This window comes from Malaclemys terrapin, chromosome 5 (assembly GCF_027887155.1).
Source record: "Malaclemys terrapin pileata isolate rMalTer1 chromosome 5, rMalTer1.hap1, whole genome shotgun sequence".
Lineage (NCBI taxonomy): Eukaryota > Metazoa > Chordata > Testudines > Emydidae > Malaclemys > Malaclemys terrapin.
Window position 1 is genome coordinate 36,029,928 of NC_071509.1, and position 16,165 is coordinate 36,046,092.

At 43.8% G+C, this 16,165-nt stretch overlaps 1 protein-coding gene across 1 annotated transcript; it reads left to right on the plus strand.

Annotated features, from left to right (window-relative positions):
• The first annotated feature begins 1,589 nt into the window (after positions 1-1,589).
• SMIM20 (small integral membrane protein 20) lies at positions 1,590-14,543 on the plus strand. The gene is made up of 3 exons (XM_054030949.1): positions 1,590-1,814; positions 8,292-8,348; positions 14,034-14,543. The coding sequence occupies exons 1-3, from the start codon at positions 1,706-1,708 to the stop codon at positions 14,069-14,071; spliced, it is 204 nt and encodes a 67-aa protein (XP_053886924.1). The 5' UTR covers positions 1,590-1,705; the 3' UTR covers positions 14,072-14,543.
• The last annotated feature ends 1,622 nt before the right edge of the window (positions 14,544-16,165 follow it).

Sequence of the window (16,165 nt, forward strand, 5' to 3'; positions counted from 1 at the left end):
TATAAGAACATAAGAAAGGCCCTACTGGGTCAGACCAAAGGTCCATCTAGCACAGTATCCTGTCTACCGACAGTGGCCAATACCAGGTGCCCCAGAGGGAGTGAACCTAACAGGCAATGATCAAGTGATCTCTCTCATGCCATCCATCTCCATCCTCTGACAGACAGAGGCTAGGGACACCATTCCTTACCCGTCCTGGCTAACAGCCATTAATAGACTTAACCACCATAAATTTATCCAGTTCTCTTTTAAATGCTGTTATAGTCCTAGCCTTCACAACCTTCTCAGGTAAGGAGTTCCACAAGTTGACTGTGCGCTGCGTGAAGAAGAACTTCCTTTTATTTGTTTTAATCCTGCTGCCTATTAATTTCATTTGATGACCCCTAGTTCTTGTATTATGGGAATAAGTAAATAACTTTTCCTTATCCACTTTCTCCACATCACTCATGATTTTATATACCTCTATCATATCCCCCCTTAGTCTCCTCTTTTCCAAGCTGAAGAGTCCTAGCCTTTTTAATCTCTCCTCATATGGGACCCGTTCCAAACCCTTAATCATTTTAGTTGCCCTTTTCTGAACCTTTTCTAGTGCCAGTATATCTTTTTTGAGATGAGACCACCACATCTGTACGCAGTATTCGAGATGAGGGCGTATCATCGATTTATATAAGGGCAATAATATATTCTGCTCTTCCTGAGGGGACAGAGCCTGCCCCATGCCTAACTCCTCAGAAACACTCCGAAGCTCTGCCCCTCCATGCCAAGTGTGCTGCAATAGTGAACAAGAGGGACACAATGTCTCTCTCACATGGCCGCCGCTCTTCCCCATGATTTATGTCTCTACCAGCTACTCCAGGTAACCGAACCAACCTGCCTACGCTGCCAGGGAGAAGTGCATAACTGCTCTTGCAGCTTCCCTTTGCTTCCCCATAAGAAGTCATTTTTCTGCAGGGAAGCATAGAAATCTGCAGGGGACATGAATTCTGCACATGCGCAGCAACACAAAATTCCCCCAAGAGTATATTACAATGTGGCAGGATGGGATGTAACCAAGAGTTTTAAATCATAAGCTACTCCGTTAGTTGGAATGAGGGGACACTAAAAATGTGGAAAATGAAGAGTACTGAGATTATGGCTGATATAAATGTACCATCCATTTTATTTTACAGATGTAATAAATTATTCAAAGGTGACACCTCTCCCCTCCCCCGCCTACAACGCAAACCCCTCAGGACTCATTCGTGCACCGCTCTTTCCTATGCGCCTGTCTGCCTGTCCGCACAGTGAGGCTTTTGTGCCAGGCCCACCACTCTACCACGTGCTTGTCCAAAGCCCGGCACACTCCGCGCCCTCGGAGACTCGGGAGCAGCCTGCTGCGCGACTTCCCGTGTCGCTGGGTGACCCCGCGCCCCCGGGGAGCACTGAAGACGGTGGCAGGCCCCGCCCCCCGCAGCTCGCAGCCCGGCTCTAGGACGCAGGACGGGGAGCTCTGGGCGAGCCGCGCTGTAACAGCGGGGAAGCGGGCGCCTCTGCGAGGGGGCCTGGCTTAGCTCGCGCCCAGGCCGGAGAACCCACGTGACCCAGGCGGCTTCCCGGGATCCCCTGCACTTGCCCCGGAAGCGGAAGTGTGCAAACTGGGAGGTGAGAGGGTTGGGAGCGCAGGTGCCGCTAGCGCGCAGGGGTTTCGCCTCGTCCTTTGCCGGCCATGGCGCGGATCTCCCGCACGCTGCTCATCTTCGGCGGGTTCGTGGCCGTGGTGGGGGCGGCGTTTTACCCCATCTACTTCCGGCCGCTGCTGCAGGTGGAGCAATACAGTGAGTACGGACCCCGCCCCGCTCGCCTCACGTGACGTGATCCCCGCTCTCCGCGCCCCTCTGCTGACCCGCCCCTGTACGCCCCCGCTTTCTGTGCATCACTGGCGGCCCCTTCCTCCGGTCTGTGCCCTGAGCGGCTGAGCCCGTGGACATTTCTCCTGTAGGGTGTCATGTGCCCACCCCGTGACCCCTGTCCTCCCGGGACCGTCACGGGCCCCAGTGAGCAACATCCCCGTCGGGCATGCCCTACCCAGCTCCCCTCCCTGGATACTCCCTAGGACTCATCCTCTCGCCCATTGCAACACCCTCTCTATGCCGTGCTTCATTTACCCTTTGAGTTATCCCTCCCTGACTCTCCTGATCACGAGTTATTTCCCCCACGAGCCCCTCCTGTGTTCCCCTCATCCTCTTGGCTGTCGCAGGGATTCAGATTTTCCTTGCTATTTTTAGCTAGCCTATAAATATATACATGTTGAAATCCTGACAGAGCACCATTACTCCCTCCCAGAATAAACGTCCCTAACCTGACAACTGACACCTCCCTGCTGTCATCTGTTCTATATTTTCAGTAACCCCTTAGCAAGAAACATCCAGGAGAGGCGTTCTCTTCTTCCAAATGAAGTACTTTGAAGAAAAGGTTTCATCGTGATGGTTTCCATGGGTTATTATTGTGGCTGTAGTCAGTTAGCTTGGCAGTTCATCTCTAATTTACCTACCATCATGATGGATATAGGATGTTTTAGAACCACTAATCCTAGCATCACCGCCCCAAAGAATTCTGTCCATGCTGCATACTGAATGGTCTCTTGGAAATACTGTTCTTTAAGACATCTGACTTTAGCAGTAGAGTGGTGTTTCCCCCCCCCCCCCCACCTTACTTTTACATTGTAAACTGTAGAGTGAGCATGGGTTTTGTATCCATAACACTTGCTAGTTTGCTTGCAAGAGCCTCCCATGGTGTCTGGAATACATTTTTTGTAAAAAACTCACTTAACACAAGATAATATTTTCACTATTCTTCCCTATTTCTCGTCTCTATCTCAGATAAAGATAACTTGTGGCAGATCAGGGAATAAATGCTCCTAATGTATGCTACCTGTTGTTTCACACCATATAAAACAACCAATCTTTGCTATAGAAATATGTTTGAATAACCCCTTCTTTTATCATTTGCTTGCAGTATCCCATTGTTATAGAAAAGGGAGTTTAGGCAAACCTTTTACAGTGGAAAATAGTTTCGAGTTGTTTAATATAGTTCTATCACTCAAAATAGGCTTATTAATGATCCATTACACAGTATATATGTGCATGTGTGTATATGTACAATATAGGAGGCAGTATGGACTGATGGCCTGAACACAGCTGGAATCCAGAAACTCTAGATTTTGAATCCTGGCTGTATCGCTGTGTTCCATTTTCTATTGTGAACAAAAATAAGGCAGGGGAAGACACAGGAATACTTGTTGTACCTCCAGTGCCTAAAACGCCTTTATTTAAAAAAAATGCCTAAACTTCAAGTTGATGGTTTCCCATTACTTAAATCTCTCACATTCATGCAGTTGTAATTACTTTTTCAAGTTCCCAAAATGTACTGTCTCCTCACAGAAACAACTACGGATATGGACCTATATCTAAAGAGTCTGAGTTTGATGTGACAGTGAATGGGGGAATCAAGAGAAGGGGAAAGGAAAGGTCAATGCCAATTACGTACAGTTATGTGGACCAGTGAGGCATGAACACATCTTGAAACTGTATTATTTTAAAAAAATCTTTTCTACCTTCCCCTCAGTTCTGATAAATATTGCAGAAGTGAATTTTAAGGAGTGATTTGAATGAGGCAGAAGAGAATATTCCAAGCTTGAGGGATGCGTAAAGCTTCCCATAAGTATACCACATATATAACCTGTATATAGTGTGAATTTAAGAGCTACCTTAGTCACTAGTCATGCTTTCTTGAGTGCCTAGAACAGGGGTAGGCAACCTATGGCACGTGTGCCAATGGCGGCACACGAGCTGATTTTCAGTGGCACTCACACTGCCCGGGTCCTGGCCACCGGTCCGGGTGGGGGCTTTGCATTTTAATTTAATGTAAATGAAGCTTCTTAAACATTTTAAAAACCTTATTTACTTTATATACAACAATAGTTTAGTTATATATTATAGACTCATAGAAAGAGACCTTCTAAAAACGTTTAAATGTATTACTGGCACTCGAAACCTTAAATTAGAGTGAATAAATGAAGACTCAGCACACCACTTCTGAAAGGTTGCCGACCCCCGGACTAGAATGTCGTGAACATTGCCTTGAATGCTAGTCTAAACTACATTCTCTTTTTTTTCCACGGTTAACTGTCTAGAATATGCTACTTTTCTAATCTACTGTTTCTTTGCCTCTTAAATAATATTTAAACTTGCCATTGTGTTCTGTAAACAAATTTTTAAAAATCAAATGTTTTTTATGCAAGACTTAGATGAGTCAGGGTTTAGTGCAGGGGTTGGCAACCTACGGCATGCGTGCCAAACACGGCACGCGAGCTGATTTTGAGTGGCACACAGCTCCCTGCCACGGTCCCAGCCCCACTCAGCCCCCCCGCCTACTGCTCTCCCCTGCGGGGGCAGGAGGCAGAAGCTTGGTCCTGTCACAGCCAAGCTTCCCCCCTCCCCTGCTTCTTCCCCCATCGTGGTGCTTTCCTGCCCCTCCTCCTCTCCATCCCTGGCCAATCAGCTGATGGCCCTAGCAAGGGGGAGGGGGAAGAGTGGCAGCATGCACACAGCTCCGTAGAGGAGGCAGAGAGAGGTAGGGATGGAGCCTGGGGGAAGGGGGTGGAACAGGACATATCCCTTCCAGCCCCCTGTCATGAGCCACTCAGGGCAGGGGGCTGGGAGCACCCCCACAAGCTGAGCACCCCAGCCTTCTGCCCTGCATCCCCCACACACCTCTGCCCTGAAGCCCCCCAGCCTTCTGCCCTGCACCCCCACAGCCCCATCCCTCTGCCCTGACCCTTGAACCCCCCACACACCCAGCCTTCTGCCCTGTACCCTCCACACCCCCCCACACACCCAGCCTTCTGCCCTGCACCCCCACACACCCCCAGCCCTCTGTCCTGAAGCTTGAACCCCCCCCCCACACCCAGCCCTCTGCCCTGATCCCTGAACCCCCACCCCCACCCCAGCCTTCTGCCCTGAACCCCCTCCCCCAGGCCTCTACCCTGACCCCTAAAACGCCCCTCTTCTCCCCCCCCCCCCAGGTCTGGGGTCCCGGCCATAGGCCCTGCTCAGCCTGCTGCCGGCCTAGGTGAACAGAACCCCAGGCTGGCAGCAAGCTGAGCAGGCTGGCGGCATAAGATCAGCATTTTAATTTAATTTTAAATGACGCTTCTTGAACATTTTGAAAACCTTGTTTACTTTACATACAATAGTTTAGTTATATAATATAGACTTATAGTAAGAGACCATCTAAAAACGTTAAAATGTATTACCAGCACGCAAAACCTTAAATTAGAATGAATAAATGAAGACACAGCACACTACTTCTGAAAGGTTGCCTACCCCTGGTTTAGTGTTTTGCTGATGCAGAGCCAGCAGGGGGAGCATAAATTAACTTTCAATTGATTGCAGAGTTGTTTGCTCCATTGTGCACAAAGAGCCATATAACAACTCAGATGGAGACAGAAAAGGAAAAAAGTTGGAAAAATTACAGGAGATCAAATGTAGGCACAGACATTTTATATCAAGCTTTTAAGAGGGGACAACTAATAATGGAGAACAAAGGAACTAATCTCTAAAATTTGTATCTCCATTTTAACACAAACTTTATCGTGATTCATCTATTGAAAGAATTTGAAAATATTTCTGAATTGTAAAAGAGAGTGAAACATTTAATTTCATGGCCACCTCAGAGGGACTTTCATTTTATTTCAGTTTAAATACCATGCTAATTGGTAAAAAGCAACAGAGGGTCCTGTGGCATCTTTAAGACTAACAGAAGTATTGGGAGCCTAAGTTTTTGTGGGTAAGAACCTCACTTCTTCAGATGCAAGTAAGGGAAATCTCCAGAGGCAGGTATAAATCAGTATGGAGATAACGAGGTTAGTTCAATCAGGGAGGGTGAGGTGCTCTGCTAGCAGTTGAGGTGTGAACACCAAGGGAGGAGAAACTGCTTCTGTAGTTGGATAGCCATTCACAGTCTTTGGTTAATCCTGATCTGATGGTGTCAAATTTGCAAATGAACTGGAGCTCAGCAGTTTCTCTTTGGAGTCTGGTCCTGAAGTTTTTTTGCTGTAAGATGGCTACCTTTACATCTGCTATTGTGTGGCCAGGGAGGTTGAAGTGTTCTCCTACAGGTTTTTGTATATTGCCATTCCTAATATCTGACTTGTGTCCATTTATCCTCTTGCGTAGTGACTGTCCAGTTTGGCCAATGTACATAGCAGAGGGGCATTGCTGGCATATGATGGCATATATAACATTGGTGGACGTGCAGGTGAATGAGCCGGTGATGTTGTAGCTGATCTGGTTAGGTCCTGTGATAAGCAAATTTGACACCATCAAATCTCTGATACTAATTGGTAAGCACCTACAGTCTGTTAGGGAAGCTCCACTTCCTCAAACTGAAGCTTTCCACCAAGATACAGTTTCTGTTCTATTTCCCATCAAAAAATGATCATTCTTCTCTATATCCTGTTCCTCCTTACAATGCAGTATAAATATAAATTACACACAAAACACTATGCTTAAAAGAACATCATTAAGGTTACAAAGTCAAGCACTCAAAAGTTTGGAAATTCCAGAATTAAGATTGCCTGTGCAATCTTAATTCACTCCCCCTTGTCAATAAACTGTATCAAAATGTGTATCTCCCAGCTCCTCATCTGATTCTAATGACATTTCCCTCCCCTCTCCCGCCACAGCTCCCAGTCCCAGCCTGCTCCTTCCATAGGTCTGTCTCATAAGTTCCAATTTCCAGTCTCTTTGGCCAACAAGCGCCAGTCTCTTCCTCAAACTCTGTCACAGTTTCTCTCCCTCCCTCCTCGGGAGGTGGGGGAGTGAGGGGGGAAGCCTGAGGCAGACTCCTGGAAGGGAACTTTTCAACCCAAATGGTTAAAGTTAAAAGCTATTGCAAACAGATTCTTCTGTTGGGAAGTGTCAGGGAAACTTAATGATGTTTAGTGCTATCAGCCCTGTCTATAAGAAGATGCATTATTATAATATCATATTACAATAGCACCCAAAATGTGCTAACCACACTCCCATTTTGTAAAAACGGCCATACTGGGTCAGACCAATGTTCCATCTAGCCCAGTATCTTGTTTTTCCAACAGTGACCGGTGCCAGATGCTTCAGAGGGAACAGGGCAATTATCAAGTTATCCATCCCATTGTCCAGTCCCAGATCCTGGCATTTGGATGTTTAGAGACATTCGGAGTATGGGGTTGTGTCCAGATCATCTTGGCTAACAGCCATCAATGGACCTATCCTTCATGAGAATCAAATTGCTTTTTGAACCCAGTTATACTTTTGGCCTTCACAAGATCCCATGGCAGTGAGTTCCACAGGTTGACTGTGTGCTGTGTGAAGAAGTACTTCCTTTTTGTTTTAAACTCCTCCGCCTATTAATTTCATTGGGTGACCCTTGGTTCTTGTGTTATGTGAAGGGATAAATAACACTTCCATATTCATTTTCTCCACACCATTCGTGATTTTATAGATCTCTATCATATTCTCCCTTTAGTAGTCTCTTTTCTAAGGTGAACAGTTCCAGTCTCTTTTTTTAATTTCACCTCATATGGAAGTTGTTCCATATACCTAATCATTTTTGTTGCCCTTTTCTGTACCATTTACAATTCTAACATCTTTTGTGAGATGGGGCGACCAGATCTGCAGGCAGTATTCAAGGTGTGGGTGTACCATGTATTTATATAGTGGCATGATATTTTCTGTTTTATTATCTATCCCTTTTCTGGCGGTGTCTAACATTCTTTTAGCTTTTTTGTCTGCCGCTGCACATTGAACAGATGTTTTCAGAAAACTATCCACAATTACTCCAAGATCACCCTCTTGAGTGATAACTAATTTAGATCCCATCATTTTGTATGTATAGTTTTTCCAGTGTGCATTATTTTGCACTTATCAGTGTTGGATTTTATCTGCCATTAAGGTGTTGTGTACCCTAAAATCACCTTTTGGCAATAGCTGACACTATATTATAGAAACACAGGTACTCCTTCCTTTCACATTATCTCTTTTTGGTTTGGTTATATATCCAAAAATTGTCTTGCTGTTTATTGGTGTAAGATGCAAGCTGTCATCCTGTGTGATTATTATATTTTTGCTGAGCAGACTGCTGTTCACCCGCATATCAGACTATCCCATGCAGATTTTTTTTTTTTTTTTTTTTGCTGGCTTTCTGATTCATAGCATTTTGTTAGCTACGGTGTTTCTTTTCTGTGTGATTTTACTGTTTGTTGTGTTTACCAGGGAAGGACCAGGCAACAAATCGATCTGGTATTGTTCAAGAGGATGTTCAGCCTCCAGGTATATCCAGTTTGTATTTCTGTGTTTATGCATTTAATAAAACACTCATTGAATATTATAATCTCAGCATTTAAAGGCAAGTATGTTAAATGAAATACTCTGCCCATTTATTTACTCAGTGTTCTTTTTAAAAAAAAAAAAATAATAAAGCTTGTAATATGTGACTTAGTGCTAAACAGTTTTCTCAGGCATTGTCTGTGACGGGATCCCAGAGGTGCAGCCTGGGACTGTGGGACCGCTGCCCCCTTAACTTTCCAGCCTGGGCTGTCTCTCACAATGCTTTGCTAGTTACAAGCAGCAAACCCCTCCTGGGGCTGTTATCACTCAGAACAACCATAAGTGAAGCCTCACACCCAGCTAGTTTGCATGAATTCTCCCAGAGTCACTCATGAATCATACAGAGAAAGGCACCAGCCAAATCTCCCCAGCTCCCAGCTTGTACCTCAGGAATATACCATCTTGCACTGCTCAAGACGAGCAGTGCAAGTTTATTAATTGGTTCACCACTTAATCAATGGAAGGTGGATATACACCAGCCTTTGTGAACCTGAGCAGATTTACCAAACACTTCAGGCAAACTCACTTATAAAGATAAACCGTAAAATGAGTTTATTGATTACAGAAAGTCAGAGTGGTTACCAAAAGAAAAGAAAATATAAGCACGCAGCCTAAACTCTCAACCCTATTAGACTGGACAACCTCTAGATTAAACAGTTTTTTCTCACCTCACTGGATATTGCAGATCATAGTTCGCAGGTTTCACCCTTGAAACCTGGGCCAGTCTCCTCTGTTGGAGTCTTCAGTCTTCTGAGTGTCCTTGTGGCTTGCAACATAGGTTGGGGGAGGAGCAAAGGCAAAGCATTGGGCCCCTGTGTTCTGTTTTATAGTCTTAGTCCATCCATGTGTTTGGAGAACATAAGTCAAGGCATGTCTGGTGGGCATTGCTGAGTCACCACTAGGTAAGGTTGAGCAATTCCCCTGGTGAGGCCTTGTGCAAGTAAGTCATTGAATTGTAACTCCCTTGCAGGGCAATACCTGTTGCTGATTGTTTGACATCCGCCCAGGCCTTGGTTAGCTCCCTTGCCCTTGTCTGTGGGGATCTAATATCTGGGCAATTCCCCAACTCACAGCATATTTTAGTGACAACCATACAACACAATTTCATAACTTCATATGCATTAATGATATACATATTTGGATAGGTTATGATCTGCTGAAAGCCATTGTTCTTTCCCCTGATACCTCACATGGCATGCTTTATATGCAATATCACAATTATATACAAATAATGAATATGGGGGTTACAGGGCGCTCACCTGGGGTGTAGAGTGTCACATTGTCGTGGCACAGAAATTTCACCAATTTAACTAACTTGGTCTTGAAATTAATTTAGTTAAATTGGTGCAACCCCTTTGTGTGGAGTTATGTCACTTTTAAACCAGTTTCAGAGCATCTATGCAGAGGGGTTGTACAGATTAAACTATAGATTTCTAAACCAATTAAAATTGATGCAGCTTCTATGTGTAGTCTGGGCTTTACTGTAAAAATATACATTTGCACTCCCCATTGCTGAATAGAAGCTCTAACCAAGAAACTATGTAGAATCCTTATTGAGGTTGCAGAAACAAACCATCCCGATGTGTAGAAAGAATAGTGAATAATGGCAGATGACCAGCTTGGCTTAACAGTGAAATCCTTGCTGATCTTAAACACAAAAAAGAAGCTTAAAAGAAGTGGACAATTGGACAAATGACCAGGGAGGAGTATAAAAATATTGCTCATGCATGCAGGAGTGAAATCAGGAAGGCCAAATCACACTTGGAGTTGCAGCTAGCAAGGATATTAAGAGTAACAAGAAGTGTTCCTTCAGGTGTGTTAACAACAAGAAGAAGGTCAAGGAATGAGGGAGGCAACCTAGTGACAGAGGATGTGGAAAAAGCTAATGTACTTAATGCTATTTTTTGCCTCTGTCTTCATGAACAAGGTCAGCTCCCAGACTACTGCACTGGGCAGCACAGTATGGGGAGGAGGTGAGCAGCCCTCCGTGGAGAAAGAAGTGGTGTGATGGGTTGGATCACAGAAACCCCCTTGGGAGCTGCCAACTGATGTGCCAAGACTACTTCTATTCCTGTTTTCCCTGCCAGCTCAGGACTCCAGCACCCTGTCTTGCAGAGCCAGACACTCCCATCTTCTCCAACACAGACCCAGGGTCTGAATTATTTGCCCCAAAGCTGCAGGTTTACCTGAAAACCGCTCACAGAAGTGTGCTTGTCTTTAGCACTCAGATGCCCAACTCTCAATGGGGTCTAAACCCCAATAAATCCGTTTTACCCTGTATATAACTTATGCAGGGTAAACTCATAAATTGTTTTCCCTCTATAACACTGATAGAGAGAGATGCACAGTAGTTTGCTCCTCCAGGTATTAATACATACTCTGAGTTAATTAATAAGGAAAAAGTGATTTTATTAAATACAGAAAGTAGGATTTAAGGGTTCCAAGTAGTAACAGACAGAACAAAGTAAGTCACCAAGCAAAATAAAATAAAATGCACAAATCTGTGTCTAATCAAACTAAATACAGATAAGGTCCTCGCCAGTTCTAGAATGCTCCCTTTTATAGGCTAATCTCCTTTTAGCCTGGGTCCAGCAATCACTCACACCCCCTGTAGTTACTGTCCTTTGTTCCAGTTTCCTTCAAGTATCCTGGGGGGGAGTGGAGAGGCTCCTTCTTTAGCCAGCTGAAGACAAAATAGAGGGGTCTCCCAGGGGTTTAAATAGACTTTCTCTTGTGGTTGGAGATCCTCTCCTCACCCTGTGTAGAATCCAGTCACAAAATGGAGATTGGAATCACATGGGCAAGTCACATGCCCATGCATGACTCAGGACTTGCAGGTAGCAGCCATTACCCACATGCTACCTTGAACGTCCTCAGGTAGACTTCTTGTGGATTGGAGTCTTCCAAGCTCTTTTGTCTGTTAAGTGCTTCCAAGAAGTGACCAAATGTTCTAACTAAGGTTACTTAGAAATCAAGCAATTATACAGCCAATGTTCATAACTTTGAACACACAAATGGTGCCTGCATACAACTAGGATGAACATAACCAGTAGATCATAACCTTTACATAGATATGTTACATGGCATATGTAGCAAAACCCTATTCTAGCTATACCATACATACATTTATGAGCACCCCCCATAAAGCCTTATGGGGTACCCTGTCACAAGTGGTTCAGGACTATTTAGAAAAGCTGGATGAGCACAAGTCCATGGGCCAGATGCACTGCATTCTAGGGTACTAAAGGAGTTGGCGGATGTGATTGCAGAGCCATTGCCCATTATCTTTGAAAACTCATGGCGATCGGGGGAGGTCCCAGATGACTGGAAAAAGGCTAATGTAGTGACCATCTTTAAAAAAGGGAAGAAGGAGGATCTGGGGAACTACAGGCCAGTCAGCCTCACCTCAGTCCCTGGAAAAATCATGGGGCATGTCCTAAAGGAATCAATTCTGAAGCACTTAGAGGAGAGTGATCAGGAACAGTCAGCATGGATTCACCCAGGGCAAGTCATGTCTGACTAACCTAATAGCCTCCTATGATGAGATAACTGGCTCTGTGGATGAGGGGAAAGCAGTGGATGTGTTATTTGATTTTAGCAGAGCTTTTGATACGGTCTCTCACAGTATTCTTGGCAGCAAGTTAAAGTAGTATGGGCTGGATGAATGGACTATAAGGTGGATAGAAAGCTGGCTAGATCATCGGGCTCAATGGGTAGTGATCAATGGCTCCATGTCTAGTTGGCAGACGGTATCAAGCAGAGTGCCCCAAGAGTTGTCCTGGGGCAGGTTGTGTTCAATATCTTCATTAATGATCTAGAGGATGGCGTGGATTGCACCGACAGCAAGTTTGCAGATGACACTAAACTGGGAGGAGTGGTAGATGTGCTGGAGGGTAGGGATAGGATACAGAGGGACCTAGACAAATTAGAGGATTGGGCCAAAAGAAATCTGATGAGGTTCAACAAGGACAAGTGCAGAGTCCTGCACTAGGACAGAAGCACTGCTACAGACTAGGGACCGAGTGGCTAGGCAGCAGTTCTACAGAAAAGGACCTAGGGGTTACAGTGGATGAGAAGCTGGATATGAGTCAACAGTGTGCCCTTGTTGCCAAGAAGGCTAACGGCATTTTGAGCTGTATAAGTAGGAGCATTGCCAGCAGATCGAGGGACGTGAACATTCCCCTCTATCCGGCATTGGTGAGGCCTCATCTGGAGAACTGTGTCCAGTTTTGGGCACCACACTACAAGAAGGATGTGGAAAAATTGGAAAGAGTCCAGTGGAGGGCAACAAAAATGATTAGGGGGCTGGAGCACATGACTTATGAGGATAGGCGGAGGGAACTGGGATTATTTAGCCTGCAGAAGAGAAGAATGAGGGGGGATTTGATAGCTGCTTTCAACTACCTGAAAAGGGGTTCCAAAGAGGATGGATCTACTGTTCTCAGTGGCACCAGGTGACAGAACAAGGAGTAATGGTCTCAAATTGCAGTAAGGGAGATTTAGGTTGGATGTTAGGAAAAACTTTTTCACTAGGAGGGTGGTGAAGCACTGGAATGGGTTGCCTAGTGAGGTGGTGGAATCTCCATCCTTAGAGGTTTTTAAGGTCAGGCTTGACAAAGCCCTGGCTGGGATGATTTAGTTGGGGATTGGTCCTGCTTTGAGCAGGGGGTTGGACTAGATGACTTCCCTTCCAACCCTGATATTCTGTGATTCTATGAAATGAGCTGCCTGAGCATTTATCGTTTCCAGTGTCTGAAATATTTTGTTGATGACTACTGGTATAATTTCCAGCTAGCTTCTATGGCTTGCTGTGCCAGGGAAAGAGATTCTTGCTGATAGCCCTTATATTTACTTCGCCTACGGGAGGATTAAAGTACTAGCTATTAGCCATTCAAGGTTGGCCATTTGTTGTTGCAGACAAGAAGCTATTTGTGTTTCTGAAATAGGCCATATCTATTAAGATGTATTACAGGATTATTTGTTTAATTTTTTTTTTTTATAAAAGTCCAAAATCAACTGCAGGGGAATATCGAGTAGGGAGGTGGTATTACTCCTGTATATGGCATCAGTGAGACCATTACTTCAATATTGTATCCACTGTATCCACACTTCAAATAGGATGTTGAAAAATTGAATAGGGTTCAGAAAAGAACTACAAGAATGAGGTGAGGTCGGGAGGACATGCCTTATGGATTGAGGCTAAAGAAGCTCAGTCTGTTTATCCAAAAGAAGGTTAAGCAGTGACTTGATCACTGTCTACAAGTGCCTACATGAGAGAGAGAGAGAGGTCTGATAATAGACAGCTCTATAATGGAAAAAGACATAACAGATGGACGCTAGATAAATTCAGACTAAAAATAAGGTGCAGTTTTTTAACACAGAGAGTAATTAACCATTGGAACAACTAACCTAGATTCCCCATCACTTGAATTCTTTAAATCAAGGCTGGATGTCTTTCTAAATGATATGCTATAGGTCAAACAGAAGTTATGCGCTTGATTCAGAAATTACTGTGTGCGGTTCTTTGACCTATTATTATGCAGGAGGTTAGACGATAATTATAATTGTCCTTTTGGCCTATAACAATCTATAAACTCTTGATGGTGGTGTTTTTTATTTGATTTGTAGGGTTAAAAGTGTGGTCTGATCCATTTGGAAGGAAATAACAACATTGTCTGTGTACATCACAAGGTGTGCCTGAAGATGGATATGTTCAAAGCAACTGTTTTGACTCATACATTAATGAGTGTATTGTTCGGGTGTTGCTGGAGAAGGATTCTCAATATGGTAGTGACTTCAGTGAATGCTGCTGGTTCTGAAGATTAATACTAAATTTTTCTTTAGAGTTCCGTAGCTACTGGAACAAAATGGACTGACACTGAGATGGCTGAATGATTTTTTCGAGTTTCGAACTGAAACACTTTTTCATACGTTTGAGGGAAGAGAAGAGAACTTGCTATTGGGGTTAATCTGTAGACATTTATAGAATAAATCTGATCAGAATAAATTATGCAGATCATTGTAGTTTACTCCTGTTTGATTACATATGCAAGATGAGTGAACAATGCAGAAAGAATGTAATGTGATATATCTGTAAATCTGTAAACAGTATTAAAATCATGTTTTTATTTAAACTGATGTACATTTTCTCCATTTCATTGTTTATTTTGACCTAATTTCCACTTTTTGTAGGACTCTTTTTTTATTATTAGATCATTGAAGATCTCCTGGTTAAGCCAGGGTGGTCTCTTGCCATACTTCCAATCTTTCCTACGCAGTGGGATAGTTTTGCTCTTGTGCCCTTAATAATGTCTCTCTGAAAAACTGCCAACTGTCTTCAATTGTTTTTCCCCTTAGACTTGCTTCCCCTGGGATCTTACCTACCAGCTCCCTGAGTTTGCTAGAGTCTGCCTTCTTGAAATCCATTATCTTTATTTTGCTGTTCTCCATCCTACCATTCCTTAGAATCATGAACTCTATCATTTCATGATCACTTTCACCCAAGTTTCCTTCCACTTTCAAACGCTCAACTAGCACACTCCTAAGTCTGGATCTGCTCTGAAGCCCCTGGCATAACCTAGTCCTTGGAGGCCTGTCACTGGTTGCCTCTGGGCTGTATCACTGCCACGGTTACATGCTAAAAGGTTACTTGCTCTGAGTCCGAGGCCTGACATGCCCTATCCCTTATATCAGGACTTGTGAGGTGGTCCTCAGAAAGCAGCCTTATGGTTGTCTTCACCAGTTCCTGTCCTGGGGGAATCCTCTGGCCAAATCTGGGGCTTTTAGAGCTCCTGTATGCTGCTCTGGCGGTCTTATTCATGTACAGGAGCTGGGATCAGGCTTTCACCTCATATATGAATCGGTGTTGCTGACAGCAGCTTTGCTCTATTACGTGGCACTGTCACTATGCTGCTATTTGAGTCTTGGGTAGAAAACCAAGAATCTAGTTTAATAAACTTGAGGTTGGAAAATTTCACACCAATTCAGGTATGTGTCTCAACAAAGTAAGATGGGCGGGAGGCGGGAGAGGGAGTTGGTTCTACCTAATACAAAAGTCATATTGATCTATTTAAAGAAAACATTCCAATCAAGTTGCTTGTTTAAAAACTGAACTAAAATACTTCTTAGCTATATCTGTTGTTCATAGCTTTAATCACTCACAGAGTAAATGTGTAGATTTAAACGTGGATGCATGCACTGTAGAACAAAATATTTGGAAACCATTTCTGAAGGACAGCATTTCTTCAAGTGCTGACATCAAAACCAGGGTAAAGAATGTGCAGTATTTCCACCTGTTACATGGTTATTAAATCACTAACCCTTACAGGATAAATGGTGTGTGGGGCAGAGAGTTATGTAAAACTGTGAAAGAGCTGATTGAAATACATGATCTGTAGTTGAGAGACATAGGTTCTAGTCCTGGCTCTGCCACTAATCTAGTTGGTGGTGGGCAACTCCCTTATGTCCTGATCAGACCTGGAAATCCATGAGTTCAGATGCCCACACTCATGTGGGGCTAAGGTATCTGTGCTAGCGTACGCTGATGCAAAATTTACCTCCATTTTCTTGTGAAAATTGGTTAAGGAGCATTTTGAAAGTGTACAAGGTGTTATAAGTACTGTTTTAAATTTAAGATTACATATCCATTGTTTTTGACTTTGAAGATCTTAAACAGTTATTGATATCCTTTATATTTAAAAAAAAAAAAACATAACTTCAGCTCATGTGTAAGTTAATAAGCAGAATATACAAATAGGAAA

What these genes read in the sequence shown, in the direction of transcription:
- SMIM20 (XM_054030949.1), top strand. Translation starts at nt 1,706, where the DNA reads ATGGCGCGGATCTCCCGCACGCTGCTCATCTTCGGCGGGTTCGTGGCC. An exon ending in GCTGCAGGTGGAGCAATACA is followed by an intron (nt 1,815 to 8,291) that starts GTGAGTACGGAC and finishes TGTGTTTACCAG; the next exon opens with GGAAGGACCAGGCAACAAAT. An exon ending in AGAGGATGTTCAGCCTCCAG is followed by an intron (nt 8,349 to 14,033) that starts GTATATCCAGTT and finishes TTTGATTTGTAG; the next exon opens with GGTTAAAAGTGTGGTCTGAT.